Genomic DNA, 24,930 nt, shown 5'->3' with positions numbered 1-24,930 from the left:
CTGAACATCATGGCTTAGCCGAGCCTACCTGAAATGTGTTCAGAACACTTATCCCAGCCTGCAGTGGGGCAAAGTCATCGAACGCAACATCTATTTTACAATAGAGTGTGGAATACCTCATGTGATTGATTGAATACCGTACTGAAAGTGACAAAATGGTTGTACGGGAACACAAGGGTTGTAGGTGAGTCTGTCGTTGACGCCGGCGATCGCGTGGCTGACTGGGAGCTGCGGATGGCCACCACTACCCCGCGTCACGAGAGGATAGCACGACGTATCGCCAGCCCGGGAAAAGATCAAAATTCCAAATTCCTCGGGGCGCCTGGGTGGCGCAGTCGGTTAAGCGTCCGACTTCAGCCAGGTCACGATCTCGCGGTCCGTGAGTTCGAGCCCCGCGTCAGGCTCTGGGCTGATGGCTCAGAGCCTGGAACCTGTTTCCGATTCTGTGTCTCCCTCTCTCTCTGCCCCTCCCCCGTTCATGCTCTGTCTCTCTCTGTCCCAAAAATAAATAAACGTTGAAAAAAAAATTAAAAAAAAAAATTCCAAATTCCAAGTAGAGCTTCTACTGACTGGCTCTCACGTTCACACCATTGTAAAGTCGGAAAATTGTAAGTGAAACCCTCATGAGTCAGGGACCGTCTGCGTTTATTTTAATGGGGTGTAGAAGAAAACATGTAACTAGCATTTCAAACTCATGATTCCAAGAGTAGCGTTAAGCTTCCTTTTAAAAATTTATATTGTCACTTAATTAAAAGAAATACTAAGTGAATAAAAGCACTCGATGGGGACGCCTGGATGGCTCGGTCGGTTAAGCATCCGACTTCAGCTCAGGTCATGATCTCACGTGTGTGTGGGAGTTGGAGCCCACGCTGACAGTGCACAGCCTGCTTGGGATTCTCTCTCCCTCTCTTTGCCCCTCCCTTGCTTGCTATCTCTCTCTCTCAAAATAAATAAGCATTAAAAAAATTTTAATGAGGTGGGGGGGAGGGGCAGAGAGAGAGAGAGAGAGCGCGCGAATCTGAAGCAGGCTACCTGCTGTCAACGCAGAGCCTGACGTGGGGCTTGAACCCACACACTGTGAGATCATGACCTGAGCTGAAGTCAGGTGTTCAACCTGCTGAGCCACCTAGAAGCCCCTAAAATTTTTAAAAAAATATATGATTTATGCAGGGGCGCCTGGGTGGCTCAGTCAATGAAGCGTCCAACTTCGGCTCAGGTCACGATCTCAAGTCCCGTGAATTCAAGCCCCCATCCGGCTCTGTGCTGACAGCTCAGAGCCTGGAGTCTGATTTGGATTCTGTGTCTCCCTCTCTCTCTCTGACCCTCCCCCGTTCATGCTCTGTCTCTGTTTCAAAAATAAGGAAACATTAAAAAAAAGATATGATTTATGCATTTTAGTGCATAAAAATTATACCTAAAAAAAGGGCTGTACAAAAATACTAGATTCTAGCTAATGCGCATGCTGGAGCGTTTAATGTTTATTTATTTATTTTGAGTGAGAGAGAGAGAGAGAGAGCGAGCAGGGGAGGGGCAGAGAAAGAGGGAGAGAGAAGATCCCAAGCAGCCTCCATGCTGTCAACATGGAGCCCGACATGGGGGCCGATCCCACAAACTGTGAGATTAGACCTGAGCCAAAATCCAGAGTTAGAGGCTTAACTGAGCCACCCAGGCGCACCTGCATGCTGAGGTGTTTAGAGGGAAGTGTATTGGGGGCGCCTGGCTGGCTCAGTCCACAAAGCATGCAACTCTCGATCTCAGGGCTGTGGGTTCGAACGCCACGTCGGCTATAGAGATCACTTTAAAATAAAATCTCGGGGGGCACCTGGGTGGCTCAGTCGGTTAAGCGGCCGACTTCGGCTCCGGTCATGATCTCGCGGTCTGTGAGTTCAAGCCCCGCGTCGGGCTCTGTGCTGACAGCTCAGAGCCTGGAGCCTGTTTCCGATTCTGTGTCTCCCTCTCTCTGACCCTCCCCCGTTCATGCTCTGTCTCTGTCTCAAAAATAAATAAACGTTAAAAAAAAAATTAAAATAAAATCTTGGGACGCCTGGATGGCTCAGTTGGTTAAATGTTCGACTCTTGATTTTGGCTCTGGTCATGATCTCCCGGTTCATGAGATTGCACGCTGTGTCAGGCCCTGTGCTGGTGGAGCCTGCTTGGGAGTCTCTCTCTCCCTCTCTCTCTGCCCTTCCCCCACTCTTCCTCTCTCTCTCTTTCTTAAAATAAATAAACTTTAAAAAATAAAACAAAATCTTAGAAACGTAGGAGAAATATATTAAAGTCAGCCTCCTACTTTGAAATATGTCACAAAAATAAGATAGGCTGATTTGCATGGAGTGTTACATATGGGATAAAGTAATTCTAGCAAAAGGTTTACTGTGGAACCATGCCTACGTGAATATGAATTCTCTCAACCTCCCTGTAGGCTTGAAAACTTACATGTTGGGGGGAAATGTATATATATGGCCCCGTACAGTGATTGAATGAATGAATGAATAAGGCCTCAAAGATGAAGTAGAAATCTGCTGAAATGCTTTCTTTATGCTCTCCTGCCTACATTCCAAAGTGGGTTTATATTACTTCTGTAATAAAAGAAACATTTTTTTTCAACCAGAAAAAATGGCACAGGAATCAATTGACAAAATAGGCATTTATTCCAAGGACATAATGCCGTGAAGAAACCCCCCAAGGCCAGCCTGGGAGTGGGAGAAAACGGCTCCCCCCAGCTCAAGGGGGAACGGAACCTCGGTGCTTCTCTGCACCCCAGCCGTGCAGGGAAGCCTGGGGTGGAGCTCTGGGAATGAGCTCTGGGCTGTGGGCCCGCGGCCTGACTTGCCCGCCTGTCAGCGCAGGACCAGATTAGTGTGACCGGTGCTCCAAGAAGCCAGAGTGTCAAGACAGATGACAAAGGAAGTCGTGCAGAGGCAGGGCCAGGAGCCCTGACAGGGAGATGCCCAAGGTGTCGGAGATACAGGCGGCCGCCATGGCAAATTCCCGGTGCTCATCACTCGTCTGGAGAGGGCAGAAAGCAGGGGTGAGGCTTCAGTCCTAGACACCCCTGCCCTGGCCTTCCCCAGCGAGGCTACCCACAACCCTCAGCCAGCTGGTGCTGACCTCCAGCGCAATGTTGTGGAAGGTGTTCACATAGGCAGCACCGCCCAGGAGTCCCTCATACAGAATGATCAGGAAGACGAGGTAGATGCTGGGCAGGAAGCTCAACCACACGTCCACCAGCAGGAAGGCCAGGTTGAAGCACTATGGATGCAGGGGAGGGGAGGGCTGAGCCTGGGACCGGCGGCGGGCAGGGAGGCTGCGATTTCATCCAGTGGCCCCGGTTCTGAGAGATGCTGAGAGGGCTGACAGGCCTGGATCACATCCCAGCACCCAGCTGGCCTACCAGACCCTGAGATCCGGGGTAAGCCTGCTCTCTGTCTCGTCCCAGCACCCGAGACCTCGTAGGTCTCTCCCCACCTCACCTTTGGTCCTGTCACTCCTGCCGCCTGGAGCGCTATTCCACCTTCCCCTCACTTGGGATCTCCTAGCCACCACTGTTCATGGCTCAGCTTGGATCAGGACCCCTCCCACCCCAGTGCCCTCCTCCCAAGGGCATGCTCCCCCCGCCCCCCCCCCCATTTTACCAGACTGAGGCTACACATGCACCAGCAGTTCTCAACCGGGTGTGATTTTGCCACCCAGGGGATATTTGGCAACATGTAAAGATGTTCTTGGCTGTCACGAGTGGGGACGGAGTAGGCAGAGGCCCAGCCGCGTGCAGGGCACGAACGGCCCCACGACAAAGGATGGTCCAGCCCCAAACGTCAACAGTGCCGAGGTTGAGAAACTCTGGGGGCGCCTGGGTGGCGCAGTCGGTTAAGCGTCCGACTTCAGCCAGGTCACGATCTCGCGGTCCGTGGGTTCGAGCCCCGCGTCAGGCTCTGGGCTGATGGCTCAGAGCCTGGAGGCTGTTTCTGATTCTGTGTCTCCCTCTCTCTCTGCCCCTCCCCCGTTCATGCTCTGTCTCTCTCTGTCCCAAAAATAAATAAACGTTGAGAAACTCTGGCTAAAGTGTTCTCAGTTCTCTTACGAAGTTTCTCCGACCCCACCCAAGGGGGTAGGTCCCTCCTGTGTGCTCCAGTCCTTCAGAGGATCCCCAGTGCCCCAGGTCTGAGCACACAAGGTTGCCTTCCCAGTGGGTAGGCCACCGTGGCAGCTCACAAGGTTGATGTACATACACCTGGGGGTGTGGTGACCCACATAGACCTTGCCCTCAGAGGTTCTCATTCGTGAAGTCTGAGGTAAGCTCAGAGACCTGCATGTAAAAGAAGACACCCAGTAGGGGCGCCTGGGTGGCTCCGTCGGTTGAGCATCCGACTTCAGCACAGGTCATGATCTCACAGTTCGTGGGTTCGAGCCCCACATCGGGCTCTGTGCTGACCGCTCAGAGCCCGGAGCCTGCTTCAGATTCTGTGTCTCCCTCTCTCTCTGCCCCTCCCCTGCTCTCACTGGCGCATGCACACTCGCTCTCTCTCAAAATAAGTAAATAAATAAACTTTAAAAAAAAAAAAAAAAAAAAGGACAGCTAAAATCGCAAGCCACCCATTTCAGTGGCATCTACTGAGTTCAGAATTGTTGACGCAGTGCTTTGGCACTTTGGGGGTACACAGCCCTGGGTTCGCAGTACTGCTCAGACCAACAGAGAAGCTGGAGGCCGTTCACATGGCGTCGTCATAACCCGGAAGTGCAAAATCTTCACTTGCCCTACATCTCGTTATCCGAGGCATGAGCTCAGCTTATTAAAAAGGACTTTCCTGTACTAACCAAAGATGTAGTTTGAGAGTTACCTTCAGGGACTGTAAGACACGTGACCTTGAAAACGAGTTACCTCCAGGGGCTGTAGACACATGACCTTGAAACAGCGAAGGCTGGTTATGTGAAGCTACTTGGGTTAGACCGTTGGGAGTGGATGGTGTTTGTGCACTTAATTCTGTAATACTTTTGCTGTGGGAAGTCAAAATTTGCTCGCCAGCCTTGAGGTCAATAGCCTGTTGACTACGACATCACCGATTCTATTACAATGAACCATCCAGAATAAAAGAATGGTACATTTTTTTTTTATCCTTAGAAACATTATTTGAAACCCTGTGTCTCTGCACGAGGCTTGTGGAAATAACCATTAAATGAGTGCTTCTAATGGGTTAAAACAGAATACAAAATCTCATTTTCTTCTTCTGCCTCTCACCTCTATTTCCTACGACTGCCCTGACAAGTAGGTGTTGGCCACACCCGATTTATAGAGGAGGCGCTCTAGGCTCAGGCTGGTGTAGAGACCGGCCCTAAGTCACCCAGCTACAGAGTACACAAGCTGGGATTTGCACCCAGGTCTGCCAGGCTGCTGAGGCCACGCGTTTTACGCAGAGCCGGAGCCCTGCTGGCCTTCTGTCCCCCGGGCCCAGAACCTGATGGTGAGCAATAAATAATTCCTGCTGAGGGAGGGAAGCCTGGGGTCTGGGAAGCCGGGAGCTACGGTGGGAACAGAGGGAGGGCTGGGCTCGGTACCTGCAGCAGGGCCAGGACCCACGTGAAGCGGATTCGACAGCAGCGGAGAGAAGAGCGGGACACAAAGACGCCGGCCTGGTAGAGCATCTGGTACCTTCGGTGGAGGCAGGGAGTAGGAGGAAGCCCTTCCGGGTGCCACCCCCAGCCCCCTGCCCGTCCTGCCGCCACACCCTCCCCCTTCTTACCAGCGGTACTGCTGAGCGTGAGTCAGGGACGTGTTCCGGAAGAACAGGAGCTCAAACTGCAGCAGAGAGCAGACAGGGCAGACGGTCAGAGACACGTGGGGCCCCGCCTCCGTTGCTACCCCCCCCCCCCCCAGCAGCCCTCACTCACAAGCCCCTGATTGATGAAATACTCCGCAAAGTAGACCAGGACCAAGGGGACGATGTACCACAGCAGGCCCTGGAAGGGTCAGAAGCTGTAAGTGGCAGGCTGGCAGGCGGGCACTGGCCACGGGGGACCCGCCACCATCCATACCTTGAACACGGTCCACCTTTCCTGAAGGGAGAGGTTCGAGCTGGAGTCTGCAGGGGAACAGGGAGAGAAGGGCAGGTGAGGCTGGCACGTTGATTCGGCACAGGGTGTTGGTGTGCAAGAACCAAGCACGCTCACGCTCACTGAGTGAGCTTAAATGCCACCGGACTGTACAATTCAAAATGGTCAAATTGAGGGGCGCCTGGGGGGGGGGTCAGTTGGTGAAGCGTCTGACTTCCGGCTCAGGTCATGATCTCGCGGTTTGCGAGTTCGAACCCCGCGTCGGGCTCTGCGCGGACAGCTTGGAGCCTGGAGCCTGCTTCCGATTCTGTGTCTCTTCCTCTCTCTGCCCCTCCCCTGCTCGTGCTCTGTCTCCTTCTCCCCCTCTCAAAAATAAACATAAAAAAATGGTGAAATCGGTAAACTTGACGTTAGCTCTGTTTTACCACTGCTTAAAAAGAAAGGAAGGAAGGAAGGAAGGAAGGAAGGAAGGAAGGAAGGAAGGAAGAAAGAAAGAAAGAAAGAAAGAAAGAAAGAAAGAAAGAAAGAAAGAAAGAAAGAAAGAAAGAAAGAAAGAAAAAGAAAGAAAGCAAAAGAAGAAGCCGGTGAGACGTCTTCACGGCTCATGTATACAGCTCAAAGGCTACACACTCCATCCCAGCCAAGCTGGTCCCTCCTGTTTCTTGAACATCCAAGCTCATTCCCACCACAGGGTTTTAGAATTTGCTGCTCCCTCTGCCTGCAACCTGTTCACCCCGACATCCATAAGGCTGACACCCGGTCATTGAAATTTCAGCCCAAGGACACTGCCTCAAAAAGGCCTTCCGGACCACCTTCTCTACGCAGGACCCTTCTCTGTTTCCCCCCGGTTCCCAGCAGCAAAACCGCTTTATGTCCGGCCAGCACTTACCAATGCTTGAAAACAACACATTTCCGATTCAGCTGCTTCTTCACGAATCTCCCCCCTTTCCTATGTCAGTCACCTGGTACCCCCAGCCAAGTGCTCAATGAGAGCACTTCTTGAATAGATGAACGCAAATGATTCTTACCGTAACCAGCACATCCACTCCCCCCCCCTTCCCGACTGGGTCCACCGTAGACAGCAAAGGCTAAAACCCAGCGAGAGAGACCGTGACGGCTCTGCTCTGCGTCTCTTACCTGGCTTCGCCTCGGGGGCCTCGCTGTTTATCAGGGGCTGCCGGGCTGATGTCTCTGCCTCTTCCTCCCCTCCAGGGTCCTGGGGCTCGGGAGATGTGAGCAAAAAGAAATAGCTAGGAGCGGGTGGGATGAAGGTAAGACCAGACAGGCCGCTCCCTCCCAGGGCACCACCCCCTCCGCCCATCATTGCCACAGCCTCTCATCCCGTGCCAGAGATGATCGCTCTAGCTACCGTGTGTTACGCACTCATTCAACTTTTCAAATTTCCGTCACTTCTAATAGGCCATATCTATGCTCCTCCTATATATAATTTTTTTTTTTTTGCTTGTTATTTTCCTTTAAATTGATTCCCTTTTTCTACGTGGCCTTGTTCTAAGCATTAATATGTGGATAATAGGTTGGATTGGCTAGTTTAAATTTTTTTCCTAATACACTCAAAATTAATCAAGTAAGGGTCCCCCCCACCCCGCCCCCCGCAAAGCATCTTGGGATCCACACTGTACCAGAGGCTTCACACACATCACCTCATGAGGACACAAGGAGAACTACCGCCATTTAAGATAATGGGGAAACTGGGGCGCCTGGATGACTCAGTTGGTTAAGCATCTGACTTGGGCTCACATCACGATCTCACGGCTCGTGAGTTCGAGCCCCGCCTCGGGCTCTGTGCTGACAGCTCGGAGTCTGGAGCCTGCTTCCGATTCTGTGTCTCCCTCTTTCTCTGCCCCTCCCCTCCTTGTGCTCTGTCTCTCTCTCTCTTTGTCTCTCTCTCAAAAAACAAGTAAACATTTAAAAAATTAAAAAAAAAAGATACAGGGAAACTGAGGGCCGGAGAGGTAAAATACCTTGCCCCACACTACATCGCTAGCAAGTGGCGGCTCCAGAACTCAAACCAGGTCCATCAGAGTCCAGAATCCACATCCCCTCTTTACAAGGCGGCCAGGATCAGAAGACTGGGAGCAGGGTCTAGTTCTCTCCCCTAACCCATCACCCTCCCAGCCCAGGCAGCCTACCTGGCCAGCAGCAGGGCGGGGATACCCAGCATGGACAGCAGGGTGTGCTGGGGGGAGAGGCCAGCCTGGGTGAGGCCCAGGTAGGACAACGCTCCCAGCAGCCCTGCTCCCCCGGTTCCTGAGGACCACCAGGAGATCACGGCCCTGAGAGGAACACAAGGGTTGAGGAAGGACCAAAGCCAGCACCGGAAGGTCCTCTCCCCGACTCCCTGCTCTGCCTGCTTACCTGGGGTAGAAGGCGGTGAGCGAGAGGAAGGTGACCTCCCCCAGACCTGACGAGATGCTAGCCAAGACCACACCTGGGGGGGCGGGGGGACAAGCATGGCAGTGACTACACCCAGCCTCCCTGATATCTCCGGTCCCCTGAGGTGTCTGGCCAGGGCCTCCTCTGCATCAGCTCAGCGGAGCTAAAAACAGATCCCTTGGGCAGGCAGGCTTCAGACCTGGAGTAGAACCAACCCGCTCCCCCGCACATCCTCTCATAGGGAATGGTACCTCCATCCACCCAGTTATCAACTCCGGAGCAAGAACTCATCTCTGATGCCTCAGCCGTCACGGAGGCTTGGCGACTGCTCGTCTTGAGCTCCCGGTATTCCATCCATTTCCTCCTATCTCCCCACCCCCCAACCCCTCCAAAATGACCTCATCCCCCCCCTCTCCTGCCTGTGACAGTCCTGGCAGGCTTCTGAGGGTTACACAAACAATCCCTTTCCTCGGGGAAGCTGGGGAGACTACCCCACAATGCTCAGTTTCGGTTCCTCTGGGTTCCCCACCTGACACAAAACCTCACACTCACCACACAGGCTGGTCCTCACTGAATGAGAAAAGGCAACCAGGATGAAGCTTCCCGCAGAACAAATCCCACTGACGAGCACCCGGGGGCTGAGGGGGAGAGGTAGCGAGAGAAGAAGAGGGTCAGCTTCCGCCCGCAACTCCCCAGCCCTCCGGCCGTCTCAGCCCTCCTGGCCTCCCCACTCTCACATCCCACCTGCCCTTCCTCCCACCACCCCCACCCGGACCTGTAGGGCAACAGATGAAGACCAAGAGGGGCCAGCAATTTGATGACGAGGGTGGGGAGGATGTCGGCCAGGAGCACCGCCTGGAACAGGAGAACACATTGAGACCCCAGATGGTCCCAGGCACAAACCTCCCAACCAAGTGGCCAAGGAAAGACACACACCAGCCGGGTCGACCCGCTACAAACACAGGCCCTGAAGTCAGACAGCTCTGGGTTCGAGTCCCAGCTCTGCTGCTCCTTAGCTAGGAGTCAACAAGACATTCACACTCTCCGAGTTTCAGTTTCCTCGTCTGGAAAATGGGGGATGGTTATAGCGCCTAGCTCGTAGCACTGCTGTGTTCATTAAATGAGCCAATATAGGCCACAACACACAGAAAAGGCTCAGTAAATGGTCTTGATTATTATGATCACGACAGTCGCAGCTGGGTGCTGGGGGTGGGGGTGCGGGGCAGGAGGAGACCAGATGGGTACTCACAGCCGTGGAGACAGAGTTGCAGTCAAATCGGGATGAACTATTGCGGGTGGTGGGCGCTGGGTCTGGGTCTACCTGATAAAAGAGAAGAGTCTTTTACCCAGGGAGGCAAGAGGAGAGACCATAAGGGCCCAACTCCAGTCCCAGCTCAGCCCTAACTTGAAGGATGGCTTTGGCTCCGCACTGTACTCTTGGGACCTGGCTTTTTCTTTTTCCTTTTTTTTTTTTTTTTTTAATTTTTTTTTCAACGTTTATTCATTTTTGGGACAGAGAGAGACAGAGCATGAACGGGGGAGGTGCAGAGAGAGAGGGAGACACAGAATCGGAAACAGGCTCCAGGCTCTGAGCCATCAGCCCAGAGCCTGATGCGGGGCTCGAACTCACGGACCGCGAGATCGTGACCTGGCTGAAGTCGGACGCCTAACCGACTGCGCCACCCAGGCGCCCCGTGACCTGGCTTTTTCTATGTGCACAACAGGCAGGGTGAGGTGGCCGTGGAAACCTTAAACTAAGGACCCGAAGGCCAAAGATGGCCCTGTAAATGGGCTCTACTTGGGTAACACATTCAGGAGCTTTCATTTTTAAAGATTTGGGTTTCCAGAAAAGCTGATCTTGGACCGAATTCCCTGTGGGGCCTGTAAGGAGGTGGCTGCTGGCCTTTGGCCTGCATCCCCTCGCTCATCATAGACAAGAGGGTCTCAACGGGAGGTGATTATGGCCCCCAGGGAACATTTGGCAATGTCTGGGGACATTCTTGTCTCAACTGCAGAACTCGGGGGGCGGGGGGGGGGTATGCTACTGGTATCTAATGGGTAGAGGCCAGGGATGTTGCTAAACACCCTACAATGCACAGAAAGCCCCACAACAGAGAATTCTCCAGCCTAAGATGTTCAGTGCTGGGGTTAAAAAAACCCTACCAGGGCCCCACCCAGCCAAAATTTGAGTTTGGACACCTGGCACCAGTCGATTCTTAAAAACCCTTCTCACTCTGAGGTCTGGGAGATTGGGAACTTTAATCCTCTTGCCCCAACCCTTGGCTACCCCATTCCCTGAGTTTTTCAAAGGGGCCCCTGCCCTAGGTTGAGTTCTTCATCTTCCCATAATGACTAAATATGGTGGCGGTGATAGAGAGGGTCACTTACATGGCTTTGGTTCCCGGATGCCCTCTGGTGGCTAAGGATGTCATGGGCGGCGCTGAGCATCACCACATAGGAAAAGTTGTTGCAAAGGCCCAGGAGCCTGGAGTGAGCATTATAGACCTTTTGTTTCTTCAGTTTTATTGAGATATAACTGACACAGAAGAACAGATCCCAGCCTCCTTCCAGGCTTACAATCTACCCACAGTCCTAGCACCAAATCTCCCCTTCCTGTGGCCTTCAGTCAGCTCCCTTGTTTTTCTCTGTCACTAGCCCCCCCCCCCCCATCTCCATTCAATGTTAGGGCTAGAAATAACTGGCTTTGGGAGGCAGACTTGGGTCCACATCTTATCTCTCCCAGGAAGAGAAGGAAGTCGTCCTTGATGCCTGTCTCCTCCAAGCTTCCACCATGATTCAGTTCCTGGGACTATTCTCATCCACTGATCCACAGTGTCTGACGTGCTGTGGGACAGTAGAAAGATCCCGGAGCTTGAAGCTCGGAAGGATCACGTTCAGATCCCAAGCCTGCTGCTTCCTACTTGAGTGGCCTTGGTCTCCTCATGGGTAAATGAGGATACAGGTTTCTCTTCTCACTGCCTCACAGGGGGCTGCAGGGATGAAAATAAGATAATACCAAAGGCCTTTATGACCCATGAAGAATCTTTTTTGCTTAGTCTCATTTCCCAGAGCCACACTCAGTGATGGGAAAGGAACTGGGCCAAGAGCCAGAGAGTTCACGTGCTCCTTCCACAAGCCTACAAAGCGGTACTACCGTTCTCATCTTGCTGCTGTGAAACCGAGGTTCAGAGAGGTTAGGAGACTCTTCCAGAGTCACGTGGGAAGTCACTTCCAACCCAGTGTGCCACCCAAGCCCTCCATGGTCAGGTTAGTGCTAGAAGCATTTCCCAGAGCTCAATATTTGAATGATTCCAGGAGGTAGGTGGATGATCTTTTAAAAAGCAGGCATGTGCTTTTTAAAACATGCATTGGGAGAAATACTGGCTTTCCGTCTAGAATAGTGATTTAAAGTTTTCTTTAAAGAAACACATGCATTTACAAATCTAAAGCCTGACTTGCTTGAAGTAAAACACGAAGTAGTCCCACAGGTGAAATGAGGATCTGGCCAAAATAAGAAGGTGGTAAGTAAATGAATAAAGTCTGGGAACTTTACCCGCTGCCTTGGGCAAACCAACTGGCTCAGTAAATGTTTGTGAATTCAGCTCCTTTTTCAGAGCTCATTTTTTTCCTCCTCAGCTCTTTCTTCCTGTTGCTTCCCCTCTTCCCACTGCATTTTTACTTCTGCTGAACTCTTCGGGCCACTCACCAGAAACCCATCGCGTTCTTCCAAAGGGCTCCCTGACGGTCTAACAGACGGGGCCGAGGTTCGGGGGCGGTCTCCTCCCCTGGGAAGGCGAGAAGAAGCGAGCATGACCTCCACCCCACTCGCAGGTGCACGAAGGCCCCACGGGGCTCCTCCCGGGGCCGAGCCAGCGCCCGAGGCCCGAGTCTGGTGGGGACAGAGGCTGTCACTCTCAGGAGGGCGCGTAGGAATACGCACCCTCGGAATCCAAAAGGCGCCGCCGCGAGCCCGCACAGCCTCCCATGGCATCAAGTTCAGATCCCGCGAAGGGTTCAAAGTCAGCGAGAGTCCAGGCTTGGCTCTGACCCGGCGGATGAGGGTCTGCGACAGATGAGAAGGATCAACGCCCCACTGCCGTTCCCGGCTACGGCTTCTCCGCCGCACTGGCGCCCGGCGACCCACCACGTTACCCCGGGCTCCATCTCGCGCCCTCGCACACCCCACCACGTCCCACCCGTTGGACTCTGCCCCCGCCCCCTTTAAAGCAGGGGGCTCTGAGGTCTGCACCTTTAAGAGCAGCTGCAAGTTCGGCCCCGAGGTACCGCAGGTGGGCGGCTCACGTGACAACACCAGCGGGTCCCTCATCACGTGCTTTTGGAGGTCACCACAACTTCCGGGTCCTCTCTCTGTCTTCGCTTTAGGCCTTTCCAGCCTCGGGGCGGGGGACAGAGAGAGGCCGGGAGAACCCTGGAACCACTGGTTTAAAACTAGAGCGGGTAGGATCAGCAAAGAAGAGCCACGACATTAGACTAGCGGGGCGCAAGGTCTTGACCGTATCCTGCCAGCACTAGGCATGGCAGCGAGCGGCTTCAGCTCCTCTCGCGACCTTCAATTGCCAGAAATAAACATGGCCACCGGGTTACTCCCTTCACTGTTTCTGGCCGGGAACAAAGACAGCCAGTTTCGGGCATCCTTATTCTTATCTGTTGCCCTTAGATTGCTTCGGAACTGAAAATAAAGATAACACTCATCAAAGAGGATTTCTACCTATTGGCAATATCCAAAGCATTAAAGAGCTCCCTTTCCCCAAATTATCCTAGAACTGAAGATTATCACAGAAATAGTCCCGCCTCCCCCCTCGCTTTACAGATGAGAAAACAAAAAAGGAAAATTGCTGGTGAAGACGCAAAGTGAGACCTAAACGTGACCTTAGAGACCTTTTTAGCAATAGGAAATAGAGCACCAGAGGCAGGTGTGTTTGGCTGAGCAGGCTGCAGCAGAATTCCTGCCTGCATCGAGGATACTTAGACCTGACGAGTAATAAGGTCCAAGCTTCTGATTCTGTGATCTCATCTAGTCCCTTTAATTGGAAATTTAGAAGGTGGGGATTCGGGGAAGAGATGTAGATCAAAGTCACTTCACATAGTCCCAAATAAGGAGTGATTATTCTCTTACCTTTCTCTAGGTAGTTAAGCAGCATCCTGAATTTTCTTCATGGAGTCCTTCCCCTGCTAATCCCTTCTATGGGCTTCCACCAGCTGGCGCCCACCTCCACCAGCTCTTCCTCACCACCAAGTCCTCAGACTGCTGTTTGAAATGTGGCCCCTTGGGCTGCTTCCCAGGTCACTCAACCAATGAAATATGGTGTCCTACTACCCTTGTGGTGCCCTAGAAACTCAGCAACGTGTCATACATGGCCTCTGCCTTCAAGGAACTCACAAGAGGTTGAGAGGTAGACACAAATAACCACAATACAAAGCTTAGCCAAGTTTTGTTTTGCAAGAATGACTACAGATGAGGGAATGGACATTGGAGCCACCAGCCCGGCCCCTTCTTCCCCTTAGGGAAGCATTAATGACCCTGAAATGAGAAGCCAGAGCTCTTACCAACCCCTCTTCACTCCTACTCCTTGTCCCTAAGCAAAACAGGAACCACAAACCCCAGCTTCCTCTCACAGAGTGGCTGTGGCTTGTGGGGGAGACGGAAATGGCTGAGGTGTGAATACAAGACCTGAGTCATTTAAGCTGCAGTTGCCACGGCCCCCTCCCCCCTCCCCAATTCTGAGGTCTCCTGCTCCTACGTTTTTCTTTATGGCCTCCCTTCCCTTGCCCTTCAGCTCCAACTATGCACCTGAGTCCCCCCCAGGTGATGCACACCGATTTCCCAGCCAGGACTGGAAGCTGCTGTGAGCACCGCAGAGGGTGGGCAGGGCCTGGGGAGGGGATGCGTCAGGCAGACTTAGGGGAAGAGGAAGTGTCCTGGGCCCCGGGGAAGACTGGCTTGTCTCAGTGGGTGGGGACGGTCATTTGTCGGCTTTCTGGACACACAGAGACAGACAGGATGGATTTCCTCCGGCTCCATCTCCCTGGGCTGCATCAGGCCTTGAGGGGGGCATTGGTGAGAGGGGCAAGGAGATGCCAGAGACTTTCGCCCTGCTCCCTGGGCCCCCCCTTCCCTCCACCCTTTGAGACTCTCCTCAAGACTTGAGATTCCTTTCCCAGGATCAGGTAGCCTCCTAGCCTGATTGTTTCTGGATTTCAATACCCCACCTCCACAGATACATCCCTACCCCTAATCTAGCCCTTTCCTTTGCCTTTCTGCAGATACAGTTCTCTTTCTCCTTCCAGATCCCAGAACCCCTCTTCTGTATCTGAGTTCCTCTGGGGCAGGGTCCCATCCTAAACAGTCCTAAGAAGGCTGGATCTCCCCTTAATGCCTTTGTCCCCCTGCCCCTTCTCTTCCAGGATTCCCTCAGCACCTTTGTCTCCTACCTTATGGGCGATGAGGTCCCCACTGTAGAGAGGAGGGAGGCAAGGGCAGCTGAGGAACTGGGGGAGGTGGCTGCAGGAAGGCCAGAGGAGACTGAAGAGAAGGGAGCCCAGGAGGCCCTTGAGGGCCTTGGAGGCAGCCAAAACAAGGAGGGTGGAGGGCTGAGAGAGCCTAGAGAGGCTGGAAGGTACCAGGAGGGAGGTTCAGCTACAAAACAGACCTGGGATTGGGAAGAATGCAGCTCCCATGGGTCTCAAGCAAACAGGCAGCTCACTGGGGCCTGGGAAGCAGCCAGGGCTGCCAGGTGCCAGGAGCCAAGTGCCCGCTTAGAGGCCAAAAAGACGTCTGAGGCAGGGTCTAAGGCTGGTCGAGACAACGGCAGCCAAACCCAGAAGAGTCGAGGGCCCAATGAGCAGGAAGTGAACAGAGAGGAGACACGGAGAACCTGGGAACAGGAGGAGGAGGCGGAAGAGATCAGGGAAGGGAAAACAGGGGTGGCCGGAAAGGCGGAGTCAGAGTGGACCTGGCAGAGGGAGCCCGAGGGGAAGGTAGCCGGGGACAGCAGGGAGTCATTAGAGCAGGTGTTCAAGGAGGCAGTTGCAGAGGAGATCCAGGCGCCTAGGGCCAAAGAGGCTGGGAAGGAAGGAGAGGTGATGGTGGTCCTAAGGGGTAGCCAAAGCACAAGGGTAGAGAAAACATGGGAGTCAGGGACAGAATCTGAGGCTGGGACAACCTCAGGCAGGGAGGAGGAGGCCAGGACAGCCTCAGGCAGGGAGGAGGCAGAGACAACCTCAGGTGGAGAGGAGGAGGCCAGGACAACCTCAGGCAGGGAGGAGGAGGCCGGGACAACCTCAGACAGGGAGGAGGAGGAGGCAGAGACAACCTCAGGCAGGGAGGAGGAGGCCGGGACAACCTCAGGGGGAGAGGAGGAGGCCGGGACAACCTCAGGCAGGGAGGAGAAGGAGGCAGAGACAACCTCAGGCAGGGAGGAGGAGGCCGGGACAACCTCAGGCAGGGAGGAGGAGGAGGCAGAGACAACCTCAGGCAGGGAGGAGGAGGCCGGGACAACCTCAGGCAGGGAGGAGGAGGAGGCCGGGACAACCTCAGGCAGGGAGGAGGAGGAGGCAGAGACAACCTCAGGCAGGGAGGAGGAGGCCGGGACAACCTCAGGCAGGGAGGAGGAGGAGGCCGGGACAACCTCAGGCAGGGAGGAGAAGGAGGCAGAGACAACCTCAGGCAGGGAGGAGGAGGAGGCCGGGACAACCTCAGGCAGGGAGGAGGAGGACGGGACAACCTCAGGCAGGGAGGAGGAGGAGGCAGAGACAACCTCAGGCAGGGAGGAGGAGGCCGGGACAACCTCAGGCAGGGAGGAAGAGGAGGCAGAGACAACCTCAGGCAGGGAGGAGGAGGCCGGGACAACCTCAGGCAGGGAGGAGGAGGAGGCCGGAACAACCTCAGGCAGGGAGGAGAAGGAGGCAGAGACAACCTCAGGCAGGGAGGAGGAGGCCGGGACAACCTCAGGCAGGGAGGAGGAGGAGGCCGGGACAACCTCAAGCAGGGAGGAGGAGGCCGGGACAACCTCAGGCAGGGAGGAGGAGGAGGCCGGGACAACCTCAGGCAGGGAGGAGGAGGACGGGACAACCTCAGGCAGGGAGGAGGAGGAGGCAGAGACAACCTCAGGCAGGGAGAAGGAGGCCGGGACAACCTCAGGCAGGGAGGAAGAGGAGGCAGAGACAACCTCAGGCAGGGAGGAGGAGGCCGGGACAACCTCAGGCAGGGAGGAGGAGGCTGGGACAACCTCAGGGGGAGAGGAGGAGGCCGGGACAACCTCAGGCAGGGAGGAGGAGGAGACAGAGACAGCCTCAGGCAGGGAGGAGGAGGCCGGGACAACCTCAGGGGGAGAGGAGGAGGCCGGGACAACCTCAGACAGGGAGGAGGAGGAGACAGAGACAGCCTCAGGCAGGGAGGAGGAGGCCGGGACAACCTCAGGCAGGGAGGAAGAGGAGGCAGAGACAACCTCAGGCAGGGAGGAGGAGGCCGGGACAACCTCAGGGGGAGAGGAGGAGGCTGGGACAACCTCAGGCAGGGAGGAGGAGGAGACAGAGACAGCCTCAGGCAGGGAGGAGGAGGCCGGGACAACCTCAGGCAGGGAGGAGGAGGCTGGGACAACCTCAGGCAGGGAGGAGGAGGCCGGGACAACCTCAGGGGGAGAGGAGGAGGCCGGGACAACCTCAGACAGGGAGGAGGAGGAGGCAGAGACAACCTCAGGCAGGGAGGAGGAGGCTGGGACAACCTCAGGCAGGGAGGAGGAGGCTGGGACAACCTCAGGGGGAAAGGAGGAGGCTGGAACAGCCTCAGGCAGGGAGGAAGAGGCTGGGACAACCTCAGGGGGAGAGGAGGAAGCCGGGACAACCTCAGGCGGAGAGGAGGAGGCCAGGATAACTTTAGGCAGGGCAGAGGCCGGGACAACCTCAGTTGGGAAGGAAGGTAACCTCTCGGGAGCCAGGGAGCCAGAATATGGGGAAGTAGTCTCCGGAGAAAGGATCTCAGAGGGCACTGGGAGGACCTGGGCAATAGAGGAGGCCGCCAGGGAAGACCAGGAGGAGGAGGTGGATGAGAAGAGAAAGGCTGAGATGAGCGTTTCCTGCAAACAGAGCCAGGCTCTAGGAACTGAGGGCGTGGAGGAAGCAGTGAAGGACCAGCCGGCAGGGAGGGAGTCTGCAGGAGGCCAGGGGTCAGAGGGGGAGGGAGAGGGGTTTGAGGTCCAGGCAGATCCGGACGGGGAAGAGGCCGAGGGGAGGCAAGCCTCAATGAACAGGACTGTTGCCCTTGGTCTGGAGGAGGTGGTGCAGGCAGAGAAGGCCAAAGAGGAGGGAGAGAGTTGCTGGATCGCCGAGGCTGAGTTGCCCAAGAACAAAGTGGCAAACGAGGCTGAAGGCGATGCTGGCTTGGAGGCAACCCCGGAGGCCAGCCTTGAGAAGGAGTGCAGGGGGGAGAAGAGCGAGGGGGAGGCTCAGACAGGTAGAGAAGGGCTGGCGTTGGAGGGCAGTGGCCTTGAGCACGAGGTCACCGAAGGCCAGGACCCTGAGCTGATGGCCGCTCCCCAGACCCCAACAGAGCAGCCTGAGGAAGGACTGGGGGAAGAGGAAGAGCCCCGAGGCATTCCAGCCCTGAACAAAGAGGAGACAGAAAGGAGCCCGGAGGAATACCCCAGAAACCTGGGGTATGGAAAGCCTGGTGCCTCTGGGACTGAAGCCCAGAGGAGGGACTTGGAGGGAGGGGATTCCCACAAAGAAAAAGCAGATGCTGAAGAGGGGGAGGAGGAGGCTGTAGGAAGCCAGGCATCAGAGGAGGCCGAGGAGGCCGAGGGTGGCCAAGAGTCTGTGCTCCCAGATGTCCCGGAGGCAGGTGGGGAGTGGAAGAAAGCCGAGGAAGCAGGGTATGGAGCAGAGGAGGGAGAGGCCCACGGAGCACAGAGCCAGGAGCCGGGTGGAAGGTTCAGCGCAGGGGCAGGGGCAGGTCGGGCACTGGGGGAGTCAGATGCCCGAGACACCGAGGATGAGGAGGCAGAGGCCACGGTGCCCTGCAGGGCAGACACGACATCCAGCGGAGTCTGGGGGCTGGAGGAGGCGGCTCTGAGCCTCCAGGACAGCGAGGACACAGGGGTCAGTCCTTCGGCCGCTGAGATAGCGGGGGACAAGGCCGATGGGAGGGCTGCTGCGCCTGGGGGAGGGCCCAAAAGAGAGGCTGGGGAAGCTTGGGAATCAGATGGGAGGCAGGAGGCTGGGGGAGGAGAGGAGCTGGTGGAGGCTGCGTGGGAAAAAACCCGAGGGGGGCCAGAGTTTGGCCCGGAGGGCTCAGCAGACATGGAGGTAAATAGCAGAGGGGGCCCAGAAGAGGCTTTTGAGGCCGGAGACGGTGAGCCCAGGGGAGAGTGCGCAGAGGTCAAGGAATCTGCAGTGGCAGAGGGAAGCTGTGGGATGGACAGCTTTACCTGGGGTTCCCAGGTGGCGAGGGCAGAGGGCGCCACGGCCACCACGGTAGAGGCCGAGGGGCTCCCAGGAGGGCAGACGCCGCAGTGGGAACAGGAGGCTGCGGGATGGCGGTTAAAGGAGCAGGGGCAAGGCGGTGAGGGGCAGCGTGGGGACCTCCACCCTGAGGAAGAGGCACAGAGGCCCCTTGACACGGAGGGTGTTGAGGTGACTGAAGACCAGAGGGCAGAGGCCGAGGAGATTGTTCCAGAAGGCCCGGAGGACATCCAGGGCCAAGAGGACCAGTCAACATACCAGGAGCCTGGGCCACGTGGGGAGACGGCAGCAAGTACCGGAGGGGATGCTCACGGCAGCTGGAGTGAGGTGAGGGCTCCAGCCAGGGTCCGGGGCTGGACAGAGCAGAATATCGAAGCCAGCCCCTTGGTACTCGGTGCCCCTGTCCCTGCAGGCCCTGCTTCCTGGGTCTCGCCTGGACGTCTCTGTCTCGCGGAGCCGTGTACTCCTGTCTCGAAGCTCCTCGCAGCGTCGCTCCCGGCCCTCTTTCCGACGGACCCCCGCCCCTGAGCGGCAGGAGGAGCCTCCCAGCACCCCCCCTGAGGAAGAGCCGTCAGCCCCCGAGCAGAGACTTCTCCGGCCAGAGGAACCCCCAGAGGCAAGCCCCCCAAGGCCTGAAGGGACCCCACTGCCAGCCAGGAGAAGGCCCCTAGGACACGGGTAAGCAGAGGGCGACGTGGCTGGGCCGGGGTGGGGCTCTGGACACGTGGAGACCAGCTCCCACAGCCCGTCTCCACCTGCAGGTTTGGCCTTGCCCACCCCGGCATGATGCAGGAGCTGCAGGCCCGACTGGGCCGGCCCAAACCCCAGTGAGCGCCCCGAGCCCCTGGGAGCCGGGCCCTGAATGAGCGTCAGAAGGATCCACCAAATCCTGCTCGGCCTATCTCCCTCCGCCACTTTGGACACACCCTTTTCCACCCTCTGGGCCTTGGTTTCTTGGTGTGTCAAGCTCGGAGCAGACAGAGGCAGACATCCTCGAGAAGCGTGAACTGGAGGAGTCTGACTGCAATGTGGCTGATGGACACCCCCCCCCAACCCCTGGCCCCCTGGGAGCGCGCCCCTCACGGCCCATCCTGATCACGCCTCCGGCGCATCTCTGCTGTCTGCAGGACCGAGGGGACGGGACAGTTCTCCTCACGGCCTTCCCTCCCCGACCTCTCCGGTCCCCACCCAGGCCTCCAGAGGGCAGTGCAGTGGGAACCCAAAGCTCGGCGGGGTGGGCGCTAGCCCGGAGGAGAGGGGTCAGGAGGCCCTCTGGACCTCCATCTGCAACCAGAGGTTGTGGCCTTGAGCTTTGAAAAACTCACGGCTCTGCAGGTTACTGTGGCAACCACCAGCCCAGCAAGCCAGTCTGGGGGAAGGTGGGCCAGGAGCCCCCGAAATTTAGGAGCAGAGAGGGGTCCAGGGTGGCCAGAGACTACAGACCCCCCCCCCCAGACCCTTTTGTCCTTTGGCGTCAGGCACCCCTTCTGGGAAAAGAAGCCGAGGCTGAGAGAGGATGACAGTGCTTTATTCGGCACCCCGCACGGTGGCCTAGCCCGGGGACAACTAGCCGGCTCTGAAACAATAAATAAACCATCATTTTCCTAAACAATAAATAAATATCCAAGAAATAAATATCCGGCAGGGCCTGGAGGGGCCTTAAGTTACTGGGTGGGGGTTGGGGTGGGAGGCCGGTGGAGTCCTGCCCTGTTTAAAGCAGACGAGCTGGAGGCTGTCCCGTTGGCCCGAACTGAATGAAGGGTGAAGGGAAGGGGCTGAGCGGTCACCCCATCAGGGCCGGGAGCCGAGTGAGGACCCCGAGGCCGGGGCTGGGTTTCTGGCTTGGGAGAGTAAGAGCAAGTCCCTTACGGCCCGAGCCAGGACGAGCTCCAAGGAGCGCAGCAGCTGGTAGGTATAGAGGAGCTGGGGCCAGGACGGCTGCCCTGACACCCGTGACAGGCCACTCGGAGCCCCTGGGAGCGGCTCCTTCCTCTCCTCGTCATCTTCCTCCTCGGGGAGGTTGAGTCCCGCAGCCAGCACCTGTGAGGAGAGGCCCACGGGTCAGACAGTGGCCAAGCGGAGACCCCGAGCAAACCCTTGTTCCTTTAGGTGCCCAGTGGTAACAGAATGACATCAGATGCCACGAGGTCATGATTTCCCTGGACAGCCCCTACTCTAGACCTTCCATTAGGTCATTGTCTCACGTGTCCTGCCTGATTTTTTGATTCGAGAAAATGGAAGTCACCGAGCCAGATGCCGCGCCCGGGGCGGGCACACGATCCCAGGATCGCCCTGGGCGTGTGGGATGCCCGAAGTTCTCCTCTCGAGGGTCATGTGGGGGGTCCGGAGTGGGCAGCAAGGTGGGGCAGCCAGTTTTCATGCTGCTTACATTTTATTAAGGATAAAACGCCTGTTTCCCTTGGAGATATTCGGGAGGATCTGGTGACGTTAGGGGCTAAGGGAGAAGGGACCGAGCTTTGCTGTAGGGCCTGCTAATGCCAGCGGCTGTTCCGGGTGCTTCAGAGCTGTTTGGATCAAGACATCAAGAGGAGGCAGAGATTCGGGGGGGCAGAGCCAGGGCCTACACACACACACACACACACACACACACACACACACACTCAGAGGATCTACAGCATCTCCTTCCAAACTTACCCAACCTGCGGGCAGGGAGTGTTTGAAAAAGGGGGCCCGTGAGCCTCAATGTTATGTGTTGGTCTCTGGGAGTTCGGGAGGGGGGTGAACACTCTACCTGGAAGTGGAGATGCCGCTGCAAATCCCGGAGGTCCAACCTCATGGTCCATAGCTCTATCTTCTCTGAGCTCGTCCAGCCCCCCTGGTTTCCCAGGCTTCCCAACAGGGCATGGAAGGGGCGAAGTGTCATGAAGAGGAAGCCGAGTCGTTCTGGGTCCTGCAGGAGGGAAGGGAGGGGGTCAGGAAAGGCTTGCAGGCTGAGGATCAAACCTAAGCCCATCTCCACTGTCCTATCACTCTCTCTCCACAACCCCAGTCTATCCTCTTCCCTACCATCCCCTTTCATGTTCCTTTCCTTTTTTTTTTTTTAAGTTTATTTTGAGGGGGAGAGGGAGGGAGGGACAGAGAGAGAGAGGGAGAGAGAACCCCAAGCAGATTCTGTGCTAACAGCAGACTGGGGGCTCGATCTCAGGAACCGTGAGGTCGTGACCTGAGCCGAGATCAAGAGCTGGACGCTTAACCGGCTGAGCCACCCAGGCGCCCCCCTCCGTTTCACGTCCATGGCTTCACTTGTGTTTTTATCCTGTCTCCAACCTCCTTCCCACACTAATCCCACGCCATCCCTCCTCCGTATGTGCAGCCTCGTTCTGACATGACTTCTTTATTCCAGCTGGATCTTTATATCCGGCGACATGCCAAGCCTCATCCGGATCCAATTCCTCCATTCATCCCCAAATCCATTTTCCATTCAATCCCCTGACTTCGTCACCATCCACCCGGCCCAGCCTTGCTGCCAGCTCTCCTGCCCACCACCCCACCGGCCCCCAACTCACAGAGAGGCTGTGCCAGGCCTGGAAGGTCAGGGAGACATTGGGGAGCTGATCTCCCAGGGGCAGGAGGTCCAGGCTCACTCCTGGCAGGTGAGATTCAGCCTGTGGGGCAAGATCTGTTAGTGGGGGGGGGGGGGGCCAGAGGGATTGGGGATTCGCCCGTCCCCAAAGCCAGCTGCATCAGAGAGAGACTCACAAAGCGGTGGGCCTGGGTCCGAACCTCGGAGAACAGCTTCCTGGCGAGGTGCAGGCTGACCTTGAACTCCCTCCGCAGCTCCTGCAGGCTCAGGGGGGGCCTCCCTGGCGGCCTCGGGAATCCCCAAACACCAGCACGAGCCAGGAGCAAGGACAGCAACAAGAGGCTGAGCCCTGGAGAGAGGGGGGAGATGGTGGGCCAGGTGGGGGGAAAGCTCGAGAAGAACTCAACATGCCCCTTCTGAGCCTGTGCTGTAGGCAAAGCCTGTGTGCCGTTTTGCTGACCCCGCAAGGCCACTAATAACATGGAAGCTATCGAGGACACCATACGGCATCTCTGTCTGAACGAAAGGAAGGCACCCCTTCTCCGAGGCGGACACGGCCTTGCACAGAAGGCCCACATTCGCAAGCAGATCTCAGGCTCCATCTCGGCCCCTCACTAACTCCCTTGGCTAAGTGTCTTTTTCGGTGAACCAACGGCTCAACGGTATGTGGCAGCCTGGGGGCTATCATCCGTGCATTTTGCAGATGAGGAAAATGTGAGGCTGACTAGCCCAGGGTGGCGTGGCGAGAGGGGGAGGGAACCAGGACTGGATTCCAGATCTGCCCAAATGCAGATCCTGCGTGCTTCCCCCGCAGGGAACTCAGACGAGGCAGCCACCTCCCCTGGAGTGGGCACTCTGTTCTGCCGAAGATTCCTGGGGCTTAGCCAGGCGGCTCTGATGGCCTGAACTGGAGCCCTAGGGGTGGGCGGGCAGTGCTGGAGACTCTACGTTGGAGAGTCAGAAGGACAGGTTGGTCCAGCCACCACCGAGGCCGATGGGTCACTCTGCAGTGTCAGAAGAACAGGGGGTGCCATGGGGAGGAAGGGGGCCTGGGATGGGAGGCATAACCTCTGTTTCTCGTCCAGGTCCTTCCCTGGATGAGATGAGTCGCCTCTTATCTCTGTGCCTCAGGTTCCCATCCGTAAAATGGGGTAGTCAGGCCAGCTGGTTTCTGAAAGTATTTCCGGCCTATGTTTCCTGGACAGAAGAGAGAGGGGCCCTAGGGTGGGGGGTCTGGGAAGAGGCCAGGGTTCGGTGGTTTCTCCATCAGGGAGAGGAAATCTAGCAATCATGGAGTTACACAATTCTCCTCGAAACACAAACCAAAACTAAGCTGTAAGTCTGTCTGTTCCCGCTCACCCTCCTCTCCATGCTTCTCCCTTGTCCATTCTTGATTTCTAACGCCTGGGCTCAGCTTCCCGAAATGTTCTGTACGTAAAGGTGAAGGAGAGCTTCTGGGTCCTTCACTGGCCAATGTCCTTCTAGAGGTGGTGGGTGGTCCCTGGGACCCCTAGCATCCAGGCTCCCTGGTTTAGGGACCACATCCCAGGGACTTCAGGCAGAGTGGGGTTCTTCTCAGCTCTGTGTCGAGGGAAAGTGAGTACCCCAGGCTCTGGTGGATATTGCCACCCCGAATCGAGCTGGGCCACTTCCTAGGGCTTCCTGTCTGAGCTCTGGGACCCCAGACCCTTCCCTTGGCTTCTCCCTACGCTCTGCACTCAATCCCAGCGCCTTGGCTCTGGCTCTCTACCCGTTCTCCAGCCCTTGGTCCCTACTATGGCCCTACCATCTGCTCTTCCTTCTGTGTCTCTGTGTCCTTGAGTCGCCCGCTGTGGATTGGACCTCCTTCCAAGCTATAGACCCTTGACCCAGTTAGGCCGCCGCCGCCTTGGCCCCCGCCCCACACTCCAGCCCACTCCTCCTGCCCTTCTTCCTCTCCCAGCCCCGGTTCTCAGCCAAACTGTCCCGTCCCCGCTCAGCCGCTCCAGCCAAACTCCTGGTCCTGGTCCTGGTCCAACTGGCTGCCCGCCTCTCCCCATCCGGGCCAGTCAAGGCTTCCCATCCGCTGCCCAGCCCTGATCAAACCATCACCCTCATTCACGCCAGCCTCATTCCTATCCTCTGGTCGACTGTATCCTATATCCTTAGTCTTGACCCGGTAGCTGTCCTTCGGCCCCCGGCCCCCATCCACACCAGTCAAGCCCTCCCACCCTCTGCCCAGTCTCAGCCAAGCTTGCCACCCCCTCCGCCCCCCGGCCCTGGCCTCAAACTCACGCCAGCCAAGGTCGCCTGCCATCTGGCCCATGGCGGGGCCCAGCCTGTGTGGCCAGCCATCTCCCGGGCAGGGGTCTTATACTGGGGGCTGCGCCGGTTTCACTTTCCGTCCTGCTTGTACTTTCGGCTTTGCGCTCAGTCTTCCCTCCTCACCACCCCTTGCTGAAATGGGGAAATGTCATTTCCCTTCC

General features: G+C 56.6%; 3 protein-coding genes across 6 annotated transcripts; 1 reads left to right on the top strand and 2 right to left on the bottom strand.

Annotated features, from left to right (window-relative positions):
* Positions 1-2,628: 2,628 nt before the first annotated feature.
* Positions 2,629-14,054, bottom strand: CLN3 (CLN3 lysosomal/endosomal transmembrane protein, battenin). Of its 2 annotated transcripts, none has more exons than XM_045460156.1 (17): positions 13,580-14,054; positions 12,692-12,891; positions 12,383-12,505; positions 12,149-12,227; positions 10,831-10,927; positions 9,692-9,763; positions 9,218-9,297; positions 8,995-9,080; positions 8,425-8,497; positions 8,199-8,342; positions 7,186-7,298; positions 6,031-6,077; positions 5,887-5,955; positions 5,739-5,794; positions 5,554-5,647; positions 3,112-3,252; positions 2,629-3,009 (listed from the first exon to the last, which is right to left on the bottom strand). In XM_045460156.1, the coding sequence occupies exons 3-17, from the start codon at positions 12,426-12,428 to the stop codon at positions 2,890-2,892; spliced, it is 1,317 nt and encodes a 438-aa protein (XP_045316112.1). In that variant the 5' UTR covers positions 12,429-12,505; positions 12,692-12,891; positions 13,580-14,054; the 3' UTR covers positions 2,629-2,889. The 2 variants fall into 2 exon arrangements, with proteins under 2 accessions (XP_045316112.1, XP_045316113.1); XM_045460157.1 differs by having other exon boundaries at positions 12,692-13,132; positions 13,580-13,863.
* An 84-nt stretch (positions 14,055-14,138) lies between these two features.
* Positions 14,139-20,556, top strand: APOBR (apolipoprotein B receptor). Its single transcript, XM_045462109.1, has 5 exons — positions 14,139-14,521; positions 14,869-15,765; positions 17,173-19,248; positions 19,334-19,599; positions 19,683-20,556. The coding sequence occupies exons 1-5, from the start codon at positions 14,249-14,251 to the stop codon at positions 19,750-19,752; spliced, it is 3,582 nt and encodes a 1,193-aa protein (XP_045318065.1). The 5' UTR covers positions 14,139-14,248; the 3' UTR covers positions 19,753-20,556.
* IL27 (interleukin 27) lies at positions 20,429-24,892 on the bottom strand. Of its 3 annotated transcripts, XM_045460160.1 has the most exons (5): positions 24,740-24,892; positions 22,642-22,814; positions 22,449-22,547; positions 21,674-21,832; positions 20,429-20,961 (listed from the first exon to the last, which is right to left on the bottom strand). In XM_045460160.1, the coding sequence occupies exons 1-5, from the start codon at positions 24,768-24,770 to the stop codon at positions 20,713-20,715; spliced, it is 711 nt and encodes a 236-aa protein (XP_045316116.1). In that variant the 5' UTR covers positions 24,771-24,892; the 3' UTR covers positions 20,429-20,712. The 3 variants fall into 3 exon arrangements, with proteins under 3 accessions (XP_045316116.1, XP_045316115.1, XP_045316114.1); XM_045460159.1 differs by lacking the exon at positions 24,740-24,892 and having other exon boundaries at positions 22,666-24,685; XM_045460158.1 differs by lacking the exon at positions 24,740-24,892 and having other exon boundaries at positions 22,642-24,683.
* Between the last annotated feature and the right edge of the window lie 38 nt (positions 24,893-24,930).

Source organism: Leopardus geoffroyi, chromosome E3 (assembly GCF_018350155.1).
Source record: "Leopardus geoffroyi isolate Oge1 chromosome E3, O.geoffroyi_Oge1_pat1.0, whole genome shotgun sequence".
Taxonomy (NCBI): Eukaryota; Metazoa; Chordata; class Mammalia; order Carnivora; family Felidae; genus Leopardus; species Leopardus geoffroyi.
The sequence above is the reverse complement of the archived record's forward strand: the minus strand, read 5'-3'. Positions and strand labels throughout refer to the sequence as shown.